The sequence below is a fragment of the Cyprinus carpio genome, chromosome B12 (genome assembly GCF_018340385.1).
Source record: "Cyprinus carpio isolate SPL01 chromosome B12, ASM1834038v1, whole genome shotgun sequence".
Classification (NCBI taxonomy): Eukaryota; Metazoa; Chordata; class Actinopteri; order Cypriniformes; family Cyprinidae; genus Cyprinus; species Cyprinus carpio.
In genome coordinates, this window is record NC_056608.1 from 25,840,982 (window position 1) to 25,867,884 (window position 26,903).

General features: G+C 35.7%; 1 protein-coding gene across 1 annotated transcript; it reads left to right on the forward strand.

Moving 5' to 3' along the window:
• The first annotated feature begins 2,696 nt into the window (after positions 1-2,696).
• On the forward strand, positions 2,697-20,113 carry LOC109109139 (zinc finger protein 501-like). Its single transcript, XM_042734828.1, has 3 exons — positions 2,697-2,758; positions 13,929-14,101; positions 18,746-20,113. Exons 2-3 carry the CDS (start codon positions 13,951-13,953, stop codon positions 19,921-19,923), a joined length of 1,329 nt encoding a protein of 442 aa, XP_042590762.1. The 5' UTR covers positions 2,697-2,758; positions 13,929-13,950; the 3' UTR covers positions 19,924-20,113.
• The last annotated feature ends 6,790 nt before the right edge of the window (positions 20,114-26,903 follow it).

Here is a 26,903-nt window from a genome sequence, read left to right on the forward strand (position 1 = left end):
CTCTCCCCCGGTGGGGTGTTGCGTCATTCTCCAGATCACATTTAAGTGAGGTCCAGGAACGGTGCACAGCTTTTACCCACTCAATACGGAATTTATTTGTTCAAACATTTTCATCACTCACACAGACATTCGTCCGACACAGTTTCACACACACACAAAACAAAACACTCTTCCTAGAGTGACCTGTCAGTTCTATCGCTCTTTCACTGATGAACTTCCTCAACACAGTAAAAAAGCAGTACCCTGCAGGAATTTATCCCTTTTTCCCCGTGCTGCCCTTGTACCCCCTAACGACCTCTACAGAGCGGTATCCAAGGACTTTTACGCGGATTTCACATCTTTTTCCCCCCGTTTATTGCTGTCCTTTTTAGACCAGTCTTCATAAACACAGACCCTTACATGCAATGAATTTCTGCCTACCCCCATTAGTCTTAATTAGGTCACCTATAAAGGCCTTTCCTAACATTATACCTAATATGTGTATGCAGTTTTTTTCTTCTGGAAACAAAACCCCCCATTTTAATTTATTTATTTAATTCTAAATTTGGAAGAGCAGATTTTAAGTGACCTTACCACACAGAACTGACCGTTCAACAATACACACTAATTATACAAGCAAAAATGCTTACCTTATAGAACCCTTAAAAGTTTGTAAACATTGCAACGTCTCCGGGTGGGCGGGGCTTAGCTGGAGGCAAAAAGAGGCGCGGACGCAATATTGACAAGGTAACTACACGTTTAGGAGGGATTTATTTAAACATGGATGCAGAGAGAAAGGGTTTGGACTGTCCGATATGTACAGTTCATGCTCTGCGGGACCGTGACAAAAAAATAAAATAAAAAATGGGAGTTAGCCACATTTATCATTATTCGGTTTTACACTCGTTCACTGACCCAACTGGTTATCTGACAAAATATATGACGAGTGGATAACATTTCAGTAGCCCAATTTATTTATTTATTATTTTTAGCTAAGCCGGTGTATTTTTTGTACTTGTTTCATGGAAAATTTTAACCCAAATTTTGGAATTTCCAGAAAAAATGAATTACTTTTGGGTGGTTTTTGGGAAAATTTGTCAAGGGTATTTTTTCTAAGTAACCCATGCGGGCTAACATGATTTGCAATGTGGATTTTTAGGGGACCTTAAAGGATGGCACACACATCTATCGCTGTTTGTTTGTTTAAAACATTTAAGCTAGCTATGCGCTGAAGGTCGGCGAATAATTCACCTATAAAACATAAACTAAGCTGATTTGTACTAGATAAAACCAACACACCAGTACATATGCATAGATTATTTTACCTAATATGAAGTGTGCACTGCAAACACGAGCATTTTTTATGATCGCCCTCTGTCTAGTCTGTACGCCGATTGCATTCAACCAACCAATTGTCTTCTTGATTTCTGTAAAGGGAAATGTCGGCCGGGATCCGGTGTTGAAACTTAGTTTTGAACCAAAAGTGCTGGCCTTCTATTCTGGCAGCCAAAAACACACAACAAGACGACATTTTAAAGTCAAAACCTCAAAACTTTAGCGCGCCTGCTATGAGTTCTTCCTTATGTTTTGCCCCAGCTAGAGCGGGGTGACGCACAGGACTTAGGCGATTAAGGGGGTCTATTCTATGGTGGCCACCACTGTGTTGCGTGTTGCTCATCAGTCAGTTCAAAAGCAGTCGTCCACTCTGCGCTCCTTCCAGTCCCGTTAGGGCGCCAAAATGTAGTGTCGTGTCGCTGCCAGGAGTGAGGGATCACACTCAGTTTGGGCGTTTTGTTTCCGAAGATAGACTTATTTCAGAGAGGAAACGAAGCCGAGATGTTCTCGCGAGAAGAGCTCAGAATGTTATGTGGTATCTCCTCCTTATCGACCATATACAAGGCGTTCCAAATATTCCATAATTTTCCTTAGAGCTTGGGCGTCGGATGACTCACACAAGAGCCCAAGGGGAGGGGCCCCTAGCTTTGGTCTGGAAAGGCGAGAAGACCCTTTCCCAGATGTCTTCTCATCTGGGTCTGGAAATCCTGGTCGACAGTAGGCATCTTTTCTCTCCATACTAAAACGCATTGGATTATAATGGAATAATAACCTATAGGACATATGTGGCTAAATTCAACAATTGATTATACTTGGATTAATAAAGAATCTTATATTTAATAAAAAATCTTCTACACCTGCTGCTGTTAATTTGTTTTGATCCCAAATGTAATTCGGTTTACTTTCCACCTCTTGCTAATATATGAGGCTCTATGCATTTCCAAGACTATTTTCAAATCACGAAACACTTCGGCTACGGTATACTTTCCCAATGAAAATGCATCCACATATTGTATTTAATGTTTAAACAACTAAGAATTGATTTCACATTGATATACTCTGACACTCTGATTGTCCTCTAATTCTGTAGGTGGCGGTTTGTCACTAAAAAACTCAGGGTCTAGAAATGCAGTTCTAGGATTGCGGTCCTGAAAAGGTCAGCCGTCCGGTGCTTGCAGGCCAGTGCAGTGCTCTACTCACCTACTGCCTGGTTTGCGGTGTATCCCACTCCGCCAGGTCATCGCTCGCGCGAGCTCGGCCAGCGTAGTGATGACGTCATCGCTCGCGCGAGCTCGGCCAGCGTAGGAGCTGGATCGCCTTCTAGCCACAACCACAAAAAGCCAGCGTTCGAGTCTCGTGAGGAGAGCAGTTTGCGGTACTTCACGTGGTTTACATTATTGTAAAACCACACTCTAACCGTTTCATTGAAGCGACAGTCAAAGAGGTAATTTCTGAATTGTTTTTCTTTCTGCGTTTGGCTGACTTAAAACATTTATAACCAGCCAGGCAACGAGCAATGTGTGCCCCCCCCGAAAAAGATGCCATAGATATCATTAAGCGAATTTTTGTGTTTTTATATTTGTTTGTATGATTGTAAGTATATTTCACATTAAATTATTGCTTTATATGCTATTTCATGCAGTTATTGAGCAATCCAGAACTATATTTAGATCAATATGCAAACCATTTTGGTCGATGTTAAGTAATGGGCATTCTTTAGTTGTCCTGTCTGTATATATATACTATAGATATAGAGATAGATATATATATATATATATATAGTACACGTATATATATATAATAATAGTAATTCTGTATCATGAGAAATAATCATTATGTTTTTTAATAGAGCAGTTGTGTTAGATCTTTCAGGCAAATATCCGGATGCAAGTTTAATCTTTTTGTTCTTTGCATTCTTTTTTACATGGGTTTCTTTTAATTGTGTTCTTTTCTAATTTTCTAGATTACATTTTCTGTAGCGCTATATATAGAGATATTTTCTACTATATTTTCCTGATTAATTAAGTTAGAATGAAGTATGTAGATAAACTCCTTATTAAAGAGACAAAACATATGTTTGGTGCTTTTGTTTCGTATGTTTTTGTTCAGCCAGTTTTGGCCAGCCGTGCTGCTAGCTTAAAGTGACCTACTTTAAATTAAAATTACTTGAGGACTTGCATAGAATTTTCAGGGTTCTAGACTCTAGATTTCACATTTTGCAACAATTTTTTTTGAGAATGTGCGAGTTAAAATTTGAGGTGGTCATATTTGTGCGCTGCTCCAAAGTGTCTGCTCCTGTAGTGTCATCTGCCGCTGATCTGAAGAATCACACTCAGTCTGGGGTTTTGTTTCCAGAAGAAAAGACTTCCTTTCAAGGAGAATAAAGCTGAGAGTTCCTTGCAAGGAGATCTCTCGAATTGTTATGTGGTATCCGTCTTCCTTATATACAGTATATACAGGGCGTTCCAAATAATTTTAGCCCCTTAGGCTTGAAACAACTTCGATTCGTTGCCTCCCCAGAGAGAGAAGGGGCCCCCGATTTTTTTATGGTAAAGAGAAAGGCCCTTTTGTATGTTTTTTTCCCAGATGTTTCTCATCTGAGGGCCTTGTATATTCTTGCCACGTAGGCACATTCTTTCCAAACTCATAGGCTATATGAGTATAATAGAATAATAACTATAGACACTCTACAGTGGGTACGGAAAAGTCCACAGACCCCCTTAATTTTTTTCACTCTGTGTTATATTGCAGCCATTTGCCTAAAATCATTTAAGTTAATTTTTTTTCCTCATTAATGTACACACAGCACCCCATATTGACAGAAAAACACAGAATTGTTGACATTTTTGCAGATTTATTAATTAAAAAGAAAAACTGAAATATCACATCATTTTATAAAATGAATTGGAGGGCGTCGTACGTTTGAGATCATTTTACTTTGTTGACTGTTTCCCGTCACGGAGACTGTTGATCTTTAAATGGTTTTGTGGTGCTCGTTGTTGTATTTTAAAAACCCAATTGCAATTTTTCTTCAACTGACATTCTTGTATGGCATTTAAAATTAAATTATCCCAAATTGTGGCGCGTGTGGCTGTGCTGCGCAGTAAGAGAACCGCTTCCATCGGCGCTGCTGCAAAACGCACTGCTGCTCACATCAAATATTTTTATGTGAACATTATGACCAGTACTTAATTCGATCCTGCTGGATCCTGTTCCTGAAAATGTCAGATTTTGGATTTTTGCGTTCAGATAGGCCTATTAGTTTTTTTTTTTTTTAAATCCGGCATTTGCAGTGCATTAGATCATGACAGTGCGTGCGTGCATACGAGATGGAGCGAGTGCAGGTTTGGCTGGATATATTTGGAGGTTATTGCTCATGTCTCATTTGACACAAATCCAAATGTTTCCATATTCGCAATGTATTTGAATGTTAAACTGTTTTATTTATAATGTAAACTACAATATGGCTAGCATAAGCATCATCAAGCGTGAGCGGCAGGAAGTCAAATTAATTAACGTTACTACGGTTAAAGTTTAAATAATTAGAAAGTGAATACTGTACAGTTTGTCGTGTTTAAATTTTCAAATAATTAAAAAAATTATAAAATTTTATCTCAAGATTTTAATAGTTAACGTTATCTTAGACCGCCTCTTAGACTGCTTGTGAGCTAATTAACCAAACAGAGCATTTATTTATTAAATTGAATTAGAAAAACCTACAAAAAAAAAAAAAAAAAAAAAAACTCTGAATTAAAAGTAGATTTATAGCTTTTCCTCATTGACAGTCCGCTGGAAGTTGACCGTTACGCAGAACAAAATAACGGGCATCCTCTACTTGCAGTACTCAGAAAGTGACGCGCGCTGCTAGTTTAAATGTTAATTTTGTCCCGTGCCCTTTCAATAAATCTGTCATTAAAACATTATCCCCATTTGCTAAGCAAACTATTTGTTATTTGTTTTTTCCATAATTTGATGACAAATATTTTATATATCTAAAAATATAATAATGCCATCTTTTAAAAATGCTTGACAAATTTAGTATATTTCCCAAATAATAGGCTATCCTTCCAATTGGTATCTTAACAATAATAATACATGTGGTGCAATAATATGAAAGTTAGACTGGAGACGAGCTGACCACGTCGCTACAAAGTTCTTCATGGGACTAACTAGCGACGTCTTTTGAGGACGTGCCCACGACGTTTCTGGGGCGTAGCCGAGATTCTAAAAAAGTAATGTCAAAAAAGTAATGTCGCGCTGACCAAATGACGACGAACTGGCGACGTCCTCACAACGTTCTGTGTTTGCTGGGAATCAGGGCCGCTGCCAAATGGAGGCCCTAAGCAGGATTGTATTGTTGTGCCCCCCTTCCTCAAATATCATGAGAAAAAAAAAACAGGGGGCTTGATATGTAGGGGTCAAAATAGAACTTTAATAAAAAATAAAAAAAATTTAAAAAAGTAAATAAATACATTTTATTATTTACAAATTACAATTTGTAGCTCTCGACATTTACCTATGGCTATGACTTGAATTATGACTCTAATTATTAACCTGTTATTAACCAATCATTATTGCCCTCGTTTTGTATATAATGCATTTTAAGTCATTTTATAACGGCTATTGATGGCTTAGGTCTGTTTTTATAACCCCAAAATAAAATAATAATAATAATAAAATAATAATTTATAGGCTATTAATACTTCTTTGTAAATTATTAATTGAAGAAACAAAACCATGGTTAATTTGTGGTTACTATGGCTACAAGAACGATGATTTTTGGTGTTATTCTTGTTAAAACCATGGATAATTTTCGTAAGGGAACCTGGAAAGTCAGAGAGAATATTAGATGTGTTGGTGAAATTATTTCCGACATTAAAACTCGTTATTAACGTCAACAGCCAAAAAAGTTTCACAGGAATGTGCCTGAAAGTGATACACGGGCCTCGTTTTTACTACCTAAACGATTCAACCCTACAATTTATTTTAATACATATTAAAAAGTGTAGAAGGTTTGCATTTTAGTTGACACCTAAATGAACACATTACAGTTATTTTTATGACTGTAAGTCTTTCTCCTCAAATGCTATTGAGCTTTAACTTTGCGTTTGAGCCCATTCCATTGTGAAAAAGTAGCATAATTTACATATGATTTACAGTTTATTTTAATAAATATCAAAAATGTAAAAGGTGTGCATTATAGATGACACCTAGATGAACAGTTTACAGTTGTTTTTATGACTGTTAGTCATTCTCCTCAAATGCTATTGATGTTAGAAAAGTGTATACCAATATCGCATGTTACTTTAGAGATGGTCCCTAAATTTGCGAATATCGAATGACCAACATCAGCCAACTCCTATGCCAGTGTTTAATTTTTAACATTTAATTTTTATTTATTTATTTATTATTATTATTTATTTTATTTCTTTTACTTTTTTCCGTTTTCTTCTCTCAGCGCCGGATTGCTGATGTCTTTTCCACGGGCATAGATGTCCATCCTTCAATTATGAGCATTCACCAGCAAACATGAGGTGCGGGTTTGCAAGTGCGGTTGGGGGAAAGGCGCCGTTTCTTCTTTTTTTTGAGCAACTGGGATGGTGCCCCCCTGGGAGTTGGTGCCCTACGCAAACTGCGTACTCTGCGTATAGGGAGCGGCGGTACTGCTGGAAATGCACTGATAAGTGTGGGATGCCAATAAAAAGACAGAAGAAACTATTTGGCGCCAGTGTTGCCAGATTGGGCGGGTTTGAATTTGATTGTGCGGGTAAATATTGGCTTGGGTGGGTGGACAAGTTATGACATAACTGAATTTAATGATGAACTGCCCTTTTGCATTATTGACACACACACACACACACACACACACACACACACACACACACACACACACACACACTATTTTTGCGTTATTGACACTATTTTTCTATTTAATGCCGTACAGTGCTTTGCCACAATCTGTATTGTTAAAGGCGCTATATAAATAAAGGTGACTGACTGACAAAATATGGGCTGGTTTGGGGTCAGTTTGGCGGTTTTCAAACATATAAATTGTATACTGTAAGCTAACTGGTTAACATACAAGCCCAAGTGTGCATATGCTGCATCCAATCAAGTCATCATGACTTTACTAAACGCGCACACTGCAGAGGCGCTGGTGCTGATGTTGATGTCGTAGTCTCACTTTTAGCCAATTACTAGGGATCAACAGACAGACATGATAAATCATGAGTGACGTTTTTTTAGCGCGATAACAGGTATGATATTGAATGTATAGCTGTTAGGGCTGGACAATATATCGAACGATATGATCACGCGCATCTCGTCAGTAAAGCCGGTTCCATGATTAGCGGTAAATCCCCATCACCTGCTTTCAAAATGGAGCTGCAGTTAATACACAGAGCCGTAGTTCCACTGAGAAGACTACGCTATATCGAGTTCATTATCAAAGGCGATTCAATCTTCAATAATGAACTCGATATACGCGTAGCTTCTCAGTGAACTACGGCTCTGTGTATTAACTGCAGCTCATTTGAAAGCAGGTGATGGGATTTACCGCTAATCATGGAACCATAATGCCTAAATATAAGTGGTAAAGAGTGGAGATGTTTAAACTCTCAAAATGTGACTTACACCTATTAATAATCACAAAACATAAATATAAAAGAAACTACAAAATCAAAATCACAAAAAATTAATTAAATCAAAATCTTTTTATATCTATAGACCCTGTCTTTTATCTTTTAAACGGTCCAGATTGGTAGGTGATACCTATTCTAAAATCTAAAGGTATATGTTAAATATTATCATCATTAACAACAATAAAACTAAATACATTTCGCTGCATCCCACTGAAACAATTCCTACTGGTTGTTTTACTTTATTGCTTTGATCATGATTGGTTAATCTGGCTGTCATCCAGGAAACTGGACAATGAAACGGTTTGCGCCTTTCTACATCTGAAAATAATGATGGTTATTATCCTGTCGAGTGAGGCAGCTGACTGAGCTGCTGCTCATTGAAACTGTCACTGCTCGGGTCGGGCTATCCTGAATTATTTAATATTTGCCTGTTAATTTTTTTTTCTTTGAGCGAATTTGAGTCGTGACATGTCAATGGAGAACAAAAAAAACTGTAATGTGAACACAAGAAGGGTCAGATGTGTTCTGCGAGGTCCTGGTAAAATGAGGTAAGAAAATCGCTATCTTTTTTATCTTTCCAAAATAGTAATGTATAACATTACCAGAGTTTACAAATGGGTAAAGGACGTGTAACAAGCAGAAGATAAATACCTGTGTGTATATTCTTGTATTGCTTTATCACAGATGCTCAAGTTAGATGCTCATCTGATGTTGTTGTGTTACTGGTAAGTTATGTGTTAATGTCTGTCTTTTAGAGATTTTTCCACATTGTCCTGATATGAATCCCTTGCATTAGGTGTGTTATATATTTTTAATCTTATAATAATCTCGAAGATAACATACTCTGTTCGTGTTTTCTGAAATATATAATTGCAAATGTCAGTACTATTTATATGAATTAAGACTGTTTAAAGCAGTGGTTCTCAAAGTGTCAGGCTCCCTCTAGTGGTACGCAGAGGAATCACTAAATTAAATATAAATTAATGTTAATACATTTTAATTTAATCTGAGTAATTTTAGAGGTTTCTTTTTTTTTTTTAAATTTAAGTACAGTACAGTTTTGTAACATTTTAAATAAAACTTTAATTTAATCATTAACCTTTACATAAACACTAATGAAACCACGATCCGACATTCAAATCGGGTATCGGCTCCAATCCTTCCATTTTTCTCGGATCGGGGAGTTCTCGGATCGGGTATTTCTGAAAGAGGGCCGATCCAAATCCGAGATTTTTTTTTTTTGATTGTGCGAATTATTCTGTTACTTCTGAAGCCATACAAAAGCTAAATGCAGCGGTTCTCAATTTCAGTCCTCGCTCCCCCTGCTCTGCACATTCTGTACATTTCTCTTATCGCTTCAGACTTTTGTTCTATTCGAACATAAGTGCCCTGCGAAGTGGACATCACAGAATATTCCGCCATGATTCCGAAATGATATGTTCCATTTAAAGTGCATTGAAGTGTGCGAGACGTGAATTTAAATTGTATTTATTTACAGAGGTATATGATGTCACACGTGTCTGTGTGTGAAGACGTTGCGCAGCACAAATCTGTGAATGAATGTTCCGAATTGAGGTAAACTTCAACAGATTTCCCCGGAGCATATCAATGGGAACACAGTTCATGCACGGAGCTCACTTCTAATGAGCTGATGATCTGAATCAGGTGTGTTAACAAAGAGAGACGTGCAAAATATGCAGAGCTGGGGGCGCGAGGACTGTAATTGAGAACTGCTGGCTTAATGTGAGCTACATTTGAATATTTAAGTCCTTAGATGAAAGTTCACACAAACTCTTTTCTCCGCGCTGGCTGTCAGTCATTCGTTCAGCCTTTAAACCCTGGTCACGTTCGGTTACGACAGCCAGCTTGGTAAAGCTCTCCCCAAAAAGGACTTTAACTTCTTGCCGGAGTTTAATGTTGTTTTGTTACTTGCTACCGGGTGTCTGTGAGAACAAAACATGGGCGTAGAAAAGACTAAATTGTTTTTAACGTGCACAGTAACTGAAATTTAAAACTGTTAAAAGAAAGGCTCTATAACTGTTAAACATATATAATGCACTACGCATATTAATTAATGCACGCAAGCGAAGCGTCTCTCAGGCTCTCTCATTCTGTACATCGGATGTGCACATTATATCATTCTGTACATCGGATGTGCACATTATCTATCATATGTTGTTGCCTTGTTAAAAAATATATGCTATACATTTAAAAAGAATTGTATTTTAATTTTATAGTATATACTTACATATAAATACATTCATTAATGTTTTTAATGAATGGGTTTTATAATAATACAAAAAATAACATTTTACCATATTTAGTGCAACACTTTTATTAGTTCCCCACAAAATAGTTTTTTTTTTTTCACTAAATGTTTGGATTTCTAAAATTATTGTGCACTGATTTTTCTAGAATAAGTTTTGTTGCCGAATTAACCACTAACCTAGTTTGAAACATTTTTGTCATAGATTATGAATATGCATAGGCCTATATTTTTCCATATATATATATATATATATATATATATATATATATATAATATATATATATATAGGCTATATATATATATATATTTTTTTTTTTCCTTTAATAATGAAATAGTCTGTATCTAGTAGATTGTGAAAGAATGATTATCAGTTCCACACACAGAGAGATATTAATTCTACTTTAAATGGGGGAAAAAAACTTCATTGGTATCGGATCGGTATCTGTATCGGCCGATACTGAACCCTAGGTATCGAATCGGTATCGGAGGCAAAAAAAGCAGATCGGAGCATCCCTAGTAAGCACAGTGCATAGTGTGTATTTACAATGTTAAAGTGGCTGACAACAATAAATATTCTTATTAGGAATAAAACTGCCTCATTTTTTAACTGCAGAGCTGTAGTTGAATAGTTAGGCCTACTACGCTGCTGAAATGTAATGTTGGTCATTATGGTGGTACTTAGGCCTCGTTTACACTGTCAGTTAAATGTGACCCAATTCTGATTTTTTTGCTCATATGTGACACAGATCGGATCTGTTCTGTGACAGTGTAAACGGGAAAAAAACGCATGCATTCGGATATTTCGAGATCGGTTTCAGGCCTCATTCATATGTGGAAATAAATCGGCTATAAATCAGATATGTGCCAATGCGACTGTCGTGTAAAAAGGCAGATCGGATTTTCTGAGGCATTGCGTTCTGTACGTCAGTAAAACTGCGACAATTTGGTACTTCTCTGCGGTTTAACGACATCATATGTGACCGTGCTGGCAAAATTAGTGTAAATTCGCACGGGCTATTTTGAGCTACAGGCACAAAAAAAAAAATTATTTGTACATTTTCTCCGCTCGCTTCCCACGCTTACTGTCATCCGAAGTGCGTAGTGCTTCTGACGGCACGCAATCCCAATAAACACACACATATACAGAACTCCAGTTTTTCAGAATTCACGCAAACATGATCTGCTCTGTCTTAAGTGAACGCTTAGGGAACTGGTGGGGGAAAACATCTGATGTGCAACATTATATTAGATCCATGCATTACAGTATAGGACGCCTGTATCATTATCACAATGTTAATCTAACAATAAAAGAAAAGATGGCATCACTCGCTGCACTGAACTGCTTTTGTAGTTTTAATAATCAATTTATTTGTAATGAACACACAAGTTATTTTTACATTTGATAGTTTTTCATACATGCATGCTTTAGTTTAGATATAAAATGATAAAGGTAATGCATTTTTTGTTTCTTTCTAGGCTACTTGTACTGTTTTTTGTTGTTTTGTTTTTTTGCATCTGTTCTTATTTATAATAGCAAAGATAAAATAAAAAAATAGCTATATTGTGATTATTAATATAGTAATTAATAATAAGAAAAGACGGAGGACTTCACTACCAACTTCAAATGGGTGACTCATTCTTTTTTTGCCGATTCCAACAAATCATAAATCATTTTGAAGGTCTTTTAATGGAGAATTTAATTTCCCCCCCATTTTTTAATTGCTCATTGTGACTCGTTTTGTCAGCACAAGTCACATTATTCTCATGAGGAAGCACATGTGGAGGTGGTAAATGACAACAATGCATGTGTGATGTTTCAGGCGGTATGGCAAGTGTAAACACATGAATGGGATATGGGTCCACTTTTAAAAGAAAAGAAATGATTTAAAATGAAATCCTGCTTTTTAAGAACTTTTCAGTAAACCATTTCTTCTTTCCCCTTGTAGAGTCATCAAGGATCCAGCTTATTCTTGTCACATTGGTAAGAAATTGTTAATCTGCTACATTGCACTGTCACTTCTGGTAGAGATTCATTGACCTTTAGTGATAAGTTGTGATTTTACTTAGTTTAAATAAAACATTACTTAATTTGATTTTACTTGTTTTACTAAATACACTGTATAGTTAGGGTTCTGATTAAAACAGTGTAACTGGGGGACTCTGAAAACACTGCTTGTGTTAATTTGTTAATATTGTAAACTTTCATCTGAATACATTCAGTAAGTGTTTAATGAATAGTGTTGTGCACTTTGTTTCCAGCCCCAATTGTTATTGAACTGGAAAGTGAAAATATTGTGTGATTTTGTTTTGCATTCAGTTTTCAGTTAAAAATATTTCAGAATATCAAAGTTGATATTTTATGAGGATTTATTTTTGGTGTTTTTGTTTATACAGGACAGTACAGAAAGTGCACCAGTGGGAGAGAGTGGAGGGGACGGCGTCAGAAAGGACCTAGAGCTGGGACACTTTCAAGGATCACCCGAAGCACAACCACACTATATAAACGAGGCTGTTGGTTCTAACATTTTAGGGTCCCCCTCGGTAGAAATCACATTCCTTGTTCCCCGTGGTAAAACAAACAAAAAAAAAATCCGGGGGGGTTCCCCTCGTTAAAAATCGCTTTCCCCCCCTCGGGGAACCCCCTCTAATGCTGGGGGCCCTTGGAATCCCCTCCCCTTACACCCCCCATACATCCACCATCCATTCATAAACCATTTCAACCCTGTTAAACACATTTTCACTGCACAAATGTACAAATCTCCTGTAATGAGACGCATTAGTAAAACATGTTTTTTTACAGAAACTATTTTTTTTTTTTTTACAGAAACTATAGTTTTCCACCAAAATAAAAGATCAACTGGTTTCAGTCATAAAAGTACAAGGGTTTCTCTTGCAAGTGCAGCAGAAAATATGCATATTATTTTACAAAAACCTTTAAATATTATTGTATTTGGATTTGTTCTTCTACAGGTTTTTAAAAATACATCCATGCACAAACACTGCAAGCTAAAGTTTGGGATTATTTTCATCCGTTTTATACAGTATGTTTCCTAAATAAAACTTAAAAGTTGATTGTAAAACCCTTGCTGCCAGTCATTTGATTTTTAACCTTTATAATGTACCGTGTTGATCTAAATGCAAGGCTCAATGTTAATCCAACATCTACAGAAAGATATCAACTTAAAAAATACGACGGTGAAACAACATCGTGTTATCAACGTTGATTCACTTTGCAAAATCAACACCTAATTCAATGTTAATCCAACATCTACAGAACGACCTTAATTCACCCATGATGAAGGTAAGACGTTGAAACAACGTCGCGATTTCAACGTTGAAACAACGTCACGATTTCAACGTTGATCCAATTTGCAAAATAGAAGTCATTCAACGTTGATTCAGCCATGGTGCCTGACTTGAATCAATGTTAAAATGTCGGTTGGGATGCGACTAAGGTGTTTTTGTAACATTTAAAAGTGCATTTCTGTTTGGACTCTAATGGTATTTTAAGTAACGTTACTTGTGTATTCCTATTTTTTTTTTCTTTTTTTTTTTTTTTACCACAGACACCCACCATTACTATGCCAATAACGATGCCAAATGTTTACCATGCAAATAAGCACTCTAATGTCAACATAAAAAGCAAGAACCGTGAGCTGTATCCCACTTTTTTTTTTTAACGGAATGATTATTCTTTTCCTAAGGTTCAAATCAGATTTCCTATAAATGCTGGAATATTCCCATCAGTCTACAAGTGAAGACGAGCATCAAAGCATCAGGAAGAAGATAAATCTGCAGAGACAGAGTTTAATGAAGGACAGAGAGAAGATGAGAGATCCAGAACCCTGCAGAATCAAACACACTGAAGAACAAACAGGTTGGTGTTTATTCTTCATCCTTCATCAATGAGACTGAAGAACAATGCCGTTTTAAAGCTTCACACAGTTTTAATTTTGTTGCAGTAGGAAAAAAATGTTAAAGGTCTAAAATAATATATTTGAAGCAGCAAATAATAAGACTTTTTTATAAACTGGGTATTTTTTTTTTTTAAATCAAATAAAATTTGTTAGATAATTGTGTAGTTGTAAAGTTTCAGGGTGTCATAAGGTCAGTGGTGTAGTCCTAAAGAAAAAAGTGGTTTACTATTACCCAGTCACAGCCCCAACCCCCCCTCCCACCACACAAAAAAAAAACAAAAAAAAAAAAAAATAGATATATATATATATAGTTATATATTGTTGTTAGTTTATTAGTAATTGAAATAGTATTTCAGTAATATCAATACAGTGCACTCTAAATTTGATCAACAGATTATTTTTCAAGTAGTCTACAGCATGACTTCCAGGTTGTTCAGCACCCCTCTGTCGACACATTATTACAGTTCTTTCAACATGTTTCTTTGGAATTTATATTCATTGTGAAAGATGCTTCAGAGATACATCTAAATTTAATGTTTTGTTTTGTTTGTTTTTGTTTTTTTATGTTCATGTTAATTTGATGTTTTATTTTATACTTTTAGTCACTGATTGTATTATTTAGGAAGGGAATTATACTTCCTGCAAGGGGATTTTTCAGCATGTAGGCAGGGCTGGACTGGGGTTCAAATTCGGCCCTGGACATATCCAGCCCACAAGTGAATGTTCTGCTGGGTTATAGGGCCTTCAGTTGGAGTAAATTAATGAATGAATAGAACAGGACAGAAACAAATAATGATAGATATTACTGAAATTCAAAGCAAATGCATTTTTGTCAGATAGAAATGCACTTGACACTAAAGCAATGATTTTGAGCTAGAATGCCAAAAAAAAAAAACACCCCGAGGCCTACTTCTAAAAAGATTCTGTCATCCTTTCCTCACCCTCAAGTGATTGCAAACTCTGTATGACTTACTTGTCTTCTGTGGAACACAAAAGAAGATATTTTGTAGAATGTTACCAAACCATTTTGCTTATACCTTTGATTTCTATGTCCCACTGTATGAACAAAAATGTCTTGAATTTCTCAAATTATCTTCTTTTTTATGTTCCACAGTAGAAAGAAATTCATACAGGATTGGAATGACATGATGCTGAGTAAATGGTTATTTTTCAATTTTTTTGGGTGAACTATCCCTTTAAGAACTTTATTATTTGTAAATAATACACACCTATTTATAAAAGACACTGATAGTTTATATTTAATTGGGCTCTTACTGAATCAAACATTTTACTTCCATTCAAATTAATTAGAACTAAACATCTAAAGAGAGACGTTCTTGCTTATACTTAGTAGCCTATTAGTAAGATGGTGGTCACTAGAAAGTAAAACCATGGTAAATTACTATGGTGAAGAATATAAAACCAAATTAGACTAAAAAAAATACCCAAAAAGATTATTTAAACCTATTTTTTGTGATAAATGAATAATGAGAGGAAAGTATCAAGTAGACCATGGTAGCTTTAGAAATAAATATTTTATTTGATTTAACATACATTTATTACAAAAACATTTAACAAAAAAAGAAAAAAAATTAAACAAAAGAACAAAAAAAATAAGATAAACCAAAACTGCTTAAACAACATTCTATTCAACACAAAACAAAATACATAAATTAGTAACCAAAACTGCTTTATCAACAGTCTTCAAAATACCTTCTTTTATGTTCCACAAAAGAAAGGTTTAAAATGACATGAGGATCAGTAAATGATGACAGAATTTGAATTTTTTGGGCAAACTGCCCTTTAATGTTTTTATTTATTTATTTTGAAATGATACTCTAAACAAGAAACTAAATCTGCCAGCAGGTGGAGGTAAATGTCTTCATTTGATTCATTCAGGAATGAAGTAAATAACTCTTTATAAATGGGTCTTTGAATCATTGGTTCACACGATTCTTTAAAATGTGGATACATTCAGAAACTAACCCCACTTTTAAGGTAATCTGTTTCTCTGCAAAATAAGGGGAAATCAAATTATTTACTGACAAAATCAGCACTTGCGTAATACTGTTCTCCCTGTAATTAGAAAATGATATTTAAACTTATCGACCATTCGGGACAATCAGCACTTGCGTAATATACTGTTCTCCCTGCTTGTGTGATATCGTATGATAGAAATCTGAGACTAAAACTCATATGGGGGGGGGGGGGGGTGGTGGATGGGGGGGGTCAACTAGATGCTTGCAACTAGATAGATTCGCACCACTTATTTCGCCTCCCCACTGGGTTGACGTAAAAATAACTCTTTTAAGCAATAATTTCGCCTTGTGACTCACTGGCAATCAGCTGTAATAAGTGTCCCAAATGTCGCCTGGTAACTTTTTGCAACTGCCCGCATCGAGTAAGAAGAGAGACGGACGAAAGAAGAGACTGCTAGAAAAATCACACCCAGATGTTGCTCAGTTTTATGCGGAGAATATCAATCCTTTAATATACTCGACATAAAAGAAAAAGTTATAAGTTGGAAAAAGCTTCCTTTATCAATGCTTGGTAGGATTAACGTTATTAAAATGATAATACTTTCCAAAAATTCCTTATCCACAGTGTGTCATGGCTTTTTGTGTTTTTGGTAATCCAAATGATCTTAAGGACATTAATAAACTGATATCAGACTTTATCTGGGCAGGCAGAAAACCTAAGCTTAAAATGGATACTTTACAACTTCCAAAACAACAGGGTGGGTTGTGGGCTTGACCAAAGATTGAGAACTTATGTTACTGTCGATCCATGCTAGAATTGTTTCAGAGTGGCACTGAACACAGATGTGGACAACCGTGGCTTGAAACATGGAAAGTTAATTAGCCAACCCACTGGTCTTATAAACTTGTTAGATAACCCTGGCAAGAGACCGCCTCCTGCTGTTAAGACAATTACCTACTTCATAATTGTTATCAAGACATGGATTATTTTGAAGAAAGTACATTTGTGAAGTTTCTCAGACCTCCTTAAGTTCCTTGCAATTTTTGTAGATAATAACAGATTTACCCAGTCATGCATGTTGCTGGTCTTCAAGCATCACGTCCATTTGGCTCCAGAAACTGGTAGTCCTCCCTAAGAGAATGTATGATCTGTGCGCGGAACAATACTCTCATCTTATCACTATGCTGTGTGTTTGGTTTTAAATTTACTAGATCATTTGAAGATATAAGATCTCAATATAATATCCCTGCCAAAGACTTTCTATAAATATCTCCAGATCAGTGCATTACTTAAAATCAAAGATTGGACTCCCTGGAGCTAACACAACAAACTGTTACTTTGCTTGAAAAAGACGCTCTACTTTGAATGGCGGAATACGTGGACGGTTTGTGTCTAGATTCTATTCTGAGTATACAGTGTTGACTATACGGTAGACAAAATTAACTGAAACATGTACGAACAACTTGGAATATATCCTGCCTTAAAATGTTAATTGAACTCTGAGTCGTGTTGAGGAATAGTAAGACTACCTTCTAGAGATATCAATCTGTTAATAGAATACAAGCAATGCCGTTCAATATTCTACATAAGGTGTTATTCAGATCACCTTATATAGACAGTAAGTATACTCCCAGGTTTTCTTCTCTTCTCCTGAATTGTCCTAGAATGTAATTCAGCTAAGGGCACTAGATATCACTGTCTTTGGGAGTGCAAGAACATTGAGGTATTCTGGCAGGCAGTATGCAGTGAAATCAGTTTGGTGATAGGACAGACAGCTCCACTCAGCCCGCTCATGTGCCTACTGGGGCTTATACCTGACCCTCTGAGAGCTCACAAAGAGATTGTTCAGTTTCTCCTAATGTTGGCTCGAAAGGCTATAATGGTCAAATGGGTTGGTAGTGATGCCCCCTCTACTCAGATGTGGAAATCTATGATATCTGAAGTTGTAACTCTAGAAAGATTGAGGTATTGTCTCAATGGTAAATCGCACCTGTTTAAAAAAATGGGAGAATATTTTAAAGTGTCTAAAGATTAAACGGTCATAAACAAAAACTGTATAAAATTTAGGTACAATCATATGACGAAATGCTGTATGTAAATTGTCCACATGTTCATAGATATGTTAATTATTTCCTGTGCTGTGTTTTTGTTTTAATATGTTTTTGTTTGTAATAATTAAAATGTTTAATAAAAAGAATATCTAAAAAAAAACCTCATACAGGGAAATTTTTTTGCCCCAATATCTTGAATTTTAGGGCATAACTGCATTTATGGAGTTGTTGCCCTGCATCATATTTGTCAACAGTCAACTGTATGAAATGTAAGATTATGTAAAGGTCTGAGGGCAGGGCCAGTGCTTTAACTGCATTAAATGTATTAATTGTGTTATTTTTCATAACTAATTACATTAAACTGACAGCCCTAATAAAAATGCATCAAAAGAAAATGTGACCTTAAACCAGTCATAAAGGTAAATTTTTCGAAATTGAGATTTATACATAATCTGAAAGCAGAATAAATAATCTTAATAATATAATAATAATACAAGGAAGGAATAACTGACAACGTTTTTTTTTTTTTTATACGATTTACTGAAAATTAAATGTTTTTTACTTTTGTTTCAGAGTTGATTGTAGAAAATGAGGAGAATGATGAACTGAAAAAAAAGGAGAAACATGTCAAACCTGAAGAAAAAGCTCTGAGTCGCTCTCAAACCAAACAGAAAGTTTTAAGGAGAAGAAGAGATGAGAAATCTTTCACCTGCACTCAGTGTGGAAAGAATTTGAAAGGCAATAAAAGTCTCAAAATTCACATGAGGATCCACACTGGAGAGAAACCATTCACATGTGATCAGTGTGAGAAGAGATTCACACAATCATCACACCTGAAGAGACACGTGATCATCCACACTGGAGAGAAACTGCATGAATGTGATCAGTGCGGAAAAACATTTTTTTGGGCTTCATACCTGAAGAGTCACCTGAAAGTTCATTCAAAGGAAAAACCACATTCATGTTCTTTATGTGGAAAGAGTTTTTCAAATTTGCAAAGTTTAAAACTTCATCAGAAGATACACACTGGAGTGAGAGAATATATGTGCTTTGAGTGTGAGAAGACTTTTATTACAGCTAAACATTTGAAACAGCACGAGAGGATCCACACTGGAGAGAAACCTTACACATGTGATCAGTGTGGGAAATGTTTTGCAGGAAAAGGAGGACTGGTGTTGCATAAGAGAGTTCATACAGGAGAGAAACCTTACACATGTGATCAGTGTGGGAAATGTTTTGCAGGAAAAGGAGGTCTTGTGTCGCATAAGAGTGTTCATACAGGAGAGAAACCGTTCACTTGTGATCAGTGCAGGAAGAGTTTCACACGATCATCAACTTTTAAGAGACACATGATCATCCACACTGAAGAGAAACTGCACAAATGTGATGTGAAATGTGGAAAAACATTTTTGTGGGCTTCAAACCTGAAGAATCACCTGAAACTTCATTCGAAGGAGAAACCACATGTATGCTCTTTGTGTGGAAAGAGTTTTTCACAACTGCAGAATTTAAAAGCTCATCAGAAGATACACACTGGTGTGAAAGATCATATGTGCTTTGAGTGTGAGAAGACTTTTATTACAGCTGATCATTTGAAACAGCACAAGAGGATCCACACTGGAGAGAAACCATACAAATGTTCACACTGTGACGAGTTAAATCACTCAGGATCCCTGAAAACACATGAGAGGATTCACACCGGAGAGAAACCATATCACTGCACTGCATCTAGGAAGTTTCAGTCGTTCTAATCTACTCAAGCATACAAAAAAGATTCACAGTCAGTAGATCATCTTCAGATCCAACACTTTAAGGTCTGACATTGCATTCTCATCAAACATGACACAATAATGTGTTCAGTAGACATGTGCCGGTATTTGGTAATGCCATATATCACGGTAATGAATATGCAAGATATTGTTATCTGGGGCACTTCTAAATACTGTGAATAATTATATATTACAAATTATTCAGAAATTGGAATGCATTTTAAGAATACTATTCCCATCAACTGGTTAAAATGCACAACACCGATGTATGCTGCTTGAAAGACGTGTGCGCTTTGATGTAAACAAGCATGCATGAGAAGCACATGGGGGTACACGTGAGAGACGCGCTTAATGAAAGCACATTCACTCTCTGACAGCAGATGGCGCTAAACTGCAGAAAACAAATCCCTTACCCTGGAAACCCCATAAATAAAGCAGCTGCACTACTTTCTAAAACATATTTAAAATATTTTAAACAGCCATTCAGATTTGTGTATTCGCTATGATGTTCATCACAGCACCAAATACTTAAGTATTTAGACCTAGTAGGCTATTTATTTTCAAACTTTTTTTTTCTTTTCATTTTAATCTGTACTACAACATGCCCTAGATATTGTTTTGATTCTTTATTGTTTATTCACACTTTACATTAGGGCTTCATTAGTTAACATTAGTTAATTCATTAGTTAACATAAACTGCCAATTAAATTTTTTTCTGAACATTCATTAATCTTAGGTATTCCTATATTTAATAACACGTTGTTAAAATCTAAAGTTGCAACTGTATTATTTAATGAGCTAAAATGAACTAAGACTTGTATTTTTTAACAAAGATTAATAACTTCTGTAGCAAGTGTAGCTATTGCTCATTGTGAATGTTAATGGTTAACTAATGAGGTCTTATTGTAAAGTGATACCTATGGGTCTTTATAGTTCTTTTGCACTTTAATCTGTGTAAAACTTTTAACTTTATATATTTTTCTGTATTGCTTTATTGTATTTAGATGTTCAGTTATTTTTGTTATAAGAAAAAAGTTATTTAACCTGTTATACTGTTATACATATTTTGGAAACTAAATTTCAATACCCTGATTATTGCACTAGCAATTAATCACAACAGGAACATTTGATACCGGCATATCCCTAGTGTTCAGGAAATAAAACATTTTCTGTATAAATCTGTCCTAACAAAGAAATATCATATAAAGTCACGGTGAATAAAGTTCATCTTCAAGACAAGCAGTTTTTAACTAACATTTTTGTGGGCCTCAGCACTGAAGAGTCACCTGAAAGTTCATTCAAAGGAGAAACCACATTCATGTTCTTTCTGTGGAAAGAGTTTTTCTTCAAAGTTTAAACTTCATCAGAAGATACACACTGGTGTGAGAGATCATATGTGCTTTGAGTGTGAGAAGACTTTTATTACAGCTGAAGATTTGAAGCGGCTCCAGAGGATCCACGGTGAAGAGAAAACTTAGTTTCATCTGTCAGATTCAGATCAACTCAAAGATGAAGTTCCTCCTCAATGAACAATATCTAAATGTTTTATTCTTGTATATCATTTTGCTTAATATTATTATATTACTATTATTATATCATTGTGTTTTCTTAGTTTTATTCATCACTTGTAGTTTGATTATTGTGCTGCATTCTGTCTGCTTCACTGAGCTTTTTTTTTTCCTCCATAAATGTCCAGACATAACATCGTAGATCTCAGAGTGAATCAGACAGTGATAATGTGACCAGAACTGAAACTGATCACGAAGCTGAATTAGACAAGAGGCCCTGAGTCCACATTTAGAACCATAAAATCAGAGATTCTGTGACACAAGCGAGTCTGAAAACTGATTTTACATTTGATTCATTCGTTCAGTTTCTTTTGTAGGCTTTTATTTACCTGAATAGTAGTCAGTAACGAGAGATCAATCAAGTTCGTTTTTCACATTTACTTGGCTAATTTTTTGTACTTGCTTTGAGTAACCATTGATTAAACATGACCTTTTTATTAATATCTTATTTTTACTTTATACATTTTATCAACAAATTGTATTGTCTGCTGACTGTTTTTGCATCATTTTAGCTATATCTGAAAGCCATGAAGTATTATGTTTGGATTTTGGACTTTCTGTTTTTCATTTCTCAATGAAGCTTTTAAGTGCCTAATAAACTATGTCACCCCACCTGGTCCTGTATGTATAAAACTTCTCAGAAATGCTCTTAAGAATAGTCTTAAGCTTTGACTTAAGTGCCAAAAAAAAAAAAAAAAAATAGTAAAAAGAAGGACTTTTCTAAGAGTAGGAGACTTTTATAAAGAAGCTAAAAGCAACTTTCAGATAAGTCTAAGACTGATTCTTAAGTGTTGACTGAGATTACACTTAAGTGTCGTGAATAAAGGAGTACAATGATGCCCTCGACCTCTGAATCAGCCAGTAGTGAGTCTGCTCATGTGAAGTCACAGCAATCATTTAATGTAACTACAATAAAATCATTTAATTAAGACAATGAAATATTTTAATTTTTAAATGGTTTTTTTTTTTTTTTTATTCTTTGCATTGTGGAAAATTATCTCAAATTATTACTGATGCTTCATTTTCTATTGGTATGTCTCCTCGTCTACTGTTGGAGTGAACATCAGTGGCTCCAACAACTCCAGGAAAGCCCACAATCCTCATAAACGTGGCTTGTTTTTGCAATGGTTTGGCGGTCAGCTGGAAAGTCAATTAACTGCCATATATTAGTTGCCAAAAGTGATTTCCGGCCTAGGAAATTTGACATCTTCACCCTTAATTATAAAAATTTTTTTTTTTTAAAAAGTGAAAAATTTTGTAAGCATATTGCATAGTTGCTTAGTTGTTTTATTTGTGAAAATAATGCAATGAAACATGTCAATTTGTGTGCTCATAATTATTGGCCATACTGTCATACAAAGAAATTATGAGCACATGCAAAAACAAGAGGACCAATGAAAAGTAAATAACGTATGTTGTAGTCAGTGTGCTAATGTTGCCAATTTAGTGATTTTTAGATTTTTGAAAACGGTAAGATGTGGAAATACTTTGATGTTATGAATGCGGTAAACATATAACATTATAAATGTATTCAGATTCATAAGGACAAATCACAATGTTTGATAAAGATGTGTTTCTATCAGCAAAAACTCAGAATAAAGTTCTGCTGCTGATTCTGAATGTCTTGAGACTCATCAATATTATCAGCTGCTGAAAATCCTCTTTATTTCATGATAATAGATCCTGTTTTCACCTCATTCATTATACTGATGACTTCAGATCTGTTCATTAACACATTAAGATCATTTTATTGCTGTCAAGACCAGAAAACAACACAATCAGTTATTGTGACATTACAAGATGAAACTTTCACAACAGCATTTATTCATTAGTCTGTGATAAACCATGTTTCATATAAAACACAAAACTAAAACACATTCAGCTCAACTCAATTCATTGGTGGTTTATTTGAACCTTGCAAATTTGTAAAAAGTATTTGTGTGTTTATTCTTTCACTTTTTAAATTCTTAGATTGTTTATATTTGGTATCTTTTAATTGTATGTGTTTTTCAGCTCACAAGTATAAGCATCTCAGCATCAGGAAGAAGTAAAATCTGCAGAGAGAGAGTTTACTGAAGGACAGAGAGAACATGAGAGATCCAGAACCCTGCAGAATCAAACACGCTGAAGAACAAACAGGTAGGTGTTTATTATTTATTGTTTAATGATGAAGCTGAAGAACATTTAAAGTTACCAGCAGTTCATCAGATTTAGTGTTTGTAGTTGAAATACCTCAAGAGTTGTAAAAAAAAAAAAAAAAAAAAAAAAAACTTAAACCAATAAATAATATAGGCGATACTTTCTATCTCAGAATACAAAATAGGGACCTGAAACCAAATGTTCAAATTATACCCTGAGTGTTGTTAAGTGAAAAATATTGGTCAGTTAATTAGTTTAAAATGGTTATTAATTATAGCTGCAGTCGGTAACTTTTGGGGCTCGCGTCTAGTGGAAGAACATTGTAGCCGGAGCTACTTCTCTCTGTTTACATCTGTGGCGAGTCACACAGGTACTGTGCTACTCTGCAGCGTTGCCGACCCCAACCAGACTAAAATAGTCCAAATATAAACACTTATTAAAGGTGTACCGTAGTGATTCAGGATAAGACAAAAACCACGGTTTGGAAAATGGATTCATGATGTACTCATTATATATATTTTTTACATTTTCAACAGAAAACAACATTGTGGCACAGGCCTGCGCTGATTGGACCAGAAGAGCCGGGAGCGGTGGATTTTGCATATATTGGAGAGAAGTAGCTCCGGCTACAATGTTCTTCCGCCAGACGCGAGCCCCAAAAGTTACCGACTGCAGCTTTATCTAATAAGTTTTTAGTATAGTATATTAGGGTTAATATTGTCTTTATAATATGATGTTATATTTGTGTAGTTGATCAAACATCAAATAGTTATCACTACAGAAACACTGTATATACGATTTGGATATAGATCATTGAATCATTTTGTAAAAGTGTGTGAAAATTATTATAATGTTGTGTATCCGTCATCAACTTTTGCATCATATTTCTACAACTTTTTTTACATTTATTTATATTGTAACTATTTTAACTTTATTTTAGATCCAATAGAGAAGAAACATGTCAAAACTGGAGAAAAATCTCTCACAGAGACTGAAAGAGTTTCTTTACTGAAGAGAAGAGACAAGAAAAGTTTCACCTGCACTCAGTGTGGAAAGAGTTTCACATGCAAACAGAATCTCAGTGTTCACATGAGGATCCACACTGGAGAGAAACCGTTCACATGTGATCAGTGCGGGAAGAGATTCACACGCACAGGACACTTTAAGAGACACGTGAACATCCACACTGGAGAGAAACTGCACATCTGTGATCAGTGCGGAAAAACATTTAAGAGCTTCACACCTGAAGGGTCACCTGAAAATTCATTCAAAGGAGAAACCACATTCATGTTCTTTCTGTGGAAATAGTTTTTCACATCTGCATACTTTAAAAGTTCATCAGAAGATACACACTGGTGTGAGAGAATATATGTGCTTTGAGTGTGAGAAGACTTTTATTACAGCTGAAGATTTGAAACGTCACCAGAGGATCCACACTGGAAAGAAACCTTACAAGTGTTCACACTGTGATATGAGATTCAGTTGGTCAGAACATCTGAAATCACATGAAAGGATCCACACTGGAGAGAAACCTTACAAGTGTTCACTCTGTGATATGAGATTCAGTCAGTCAGGAAACCTGAAAAAACATGAGAGGATTCACACTGGAGAGAAACCTTACAAGTGTTCACACTGCGACAAGAAATTCAGTCAGTCAGGAACCCTGAAAAAACATGAGAGGATTCACACTGGAGAGAAACCGTATCACTGCTCTGCATGTGGGAAGAGTTTCACTCAATTGTTTTCTCTACGAAGTCATAAAATAAACAATCACAATAAGTAGTTCATCTTCAGGGGTGTATTCAAGAAAGGAGGTTCAACAAACTCAGAGTTGTCTTACCCTGAGATGGGAAACTCTTGAGTGTTCGGTTTCAGAACAGCTAAATCGTGTTAGTTCAGTTGACTCTGAGTAGGTTGACTCTGAGTTTAGCGCGTGCACCACGACTATGAGAAGTCATGATCAATGGAACTCCTTAATTATGATTCACCATGGCAACAGCACCGACAAAAAGACATCTGCATACTTCCGAGTCAATACGTAAATTTAATTCTTAATCACTGTTACAATATCAGAGGTGAAAACTGTAAATTAACTAAATTTAATTTTCATCGTCTCCCATGGCAAAAAAAAGAAAGAAAACAAACGTAGCAGCATCTAAAAAGGAATTATAAAAACACAATTAAATCAGGGTAAAGCTTTAAGTATAAACGTTTCATGGGTGTAGGCTACATGACGCTCTTCATTCCTCGCTGGAAAAGGTGTTGAAGAAGACATGGAACTTGAGGTGGCTTTTTAGTCTAGTTAAAGGCAAGTCTATCTTCACAGCTACCGATTGTTATGTGGGAGTGTTTTAATCTGTGTTTCATTGCAGTTTCCCTGGTCACTCTCCTGCAATTAACAGGTTAATTGGATCCACCTGAAGGGAGTCACTTTAAATCTAGGACACATGCTCTTGCTCTGTCTCTCTCGTTTTGCAGCCAGCACTGCAGTAGCAGTGTTTCTGCTTCTCCAGTCCCTTTTTTTCCCCTTTTGTTGTTAAAATAAACTTATTTTGATTGGCATACTTTTGTTTTGTGTCCTTTATGTTGCATCCCTAGAGCCAGGGTTGTAACATAATGGGGGCTCGTCCAATTTGGTTTGTAAAAAGCATTTGTTTCTTTTGATATTTTGGGGACTGGTTTTGTTTATTCCTTTTGGTTGAGAGCATTTGGTGAGTATGGTTGTTTGAGTATTTTTGAATAAAGTGTGCATGAGTTTTCCCGGTTAGGAAGGGTGAGAGTTCCAGCTGGATTGATAATTCAGTCCTTCCATCGGTTCACTCTTTTTGTTATTTTTCCTTTTTTATTTTCGAGGTTATTCTGGGTGGAGACTTGTTCTCTGTTGGGGGTAAGCATTTCAGAACTGTGACCATTGATTAATTGGTTCACAGTTGCTGAGTTTCTGCTTTTAAAGACGCCTCGTGCCCGGTACACCTCAGAAGATAGATAGGATTTAGAAGTGTTAGGCAGGAATCCGGGTGTATCTCATGTGTTTCGTTATGTTTTGGGCTCAGCAACCATACTCACTTTGTAGTGGAAGAGGGATGTGTAAGTTAGGTGAGTTAAGCATTTTGAGGCACTTTTGTGTTTAGTTGGTCCATGATCCTAACTTTAGAGTGTTAGCAGTGCTTGTGAGAAGTTCCTTTGTGGACTTTAGTGTAGACCTAATGCCCAGTATATCGCCTTTAGATATTTTTGATTGCTTGGGGTAAGTAA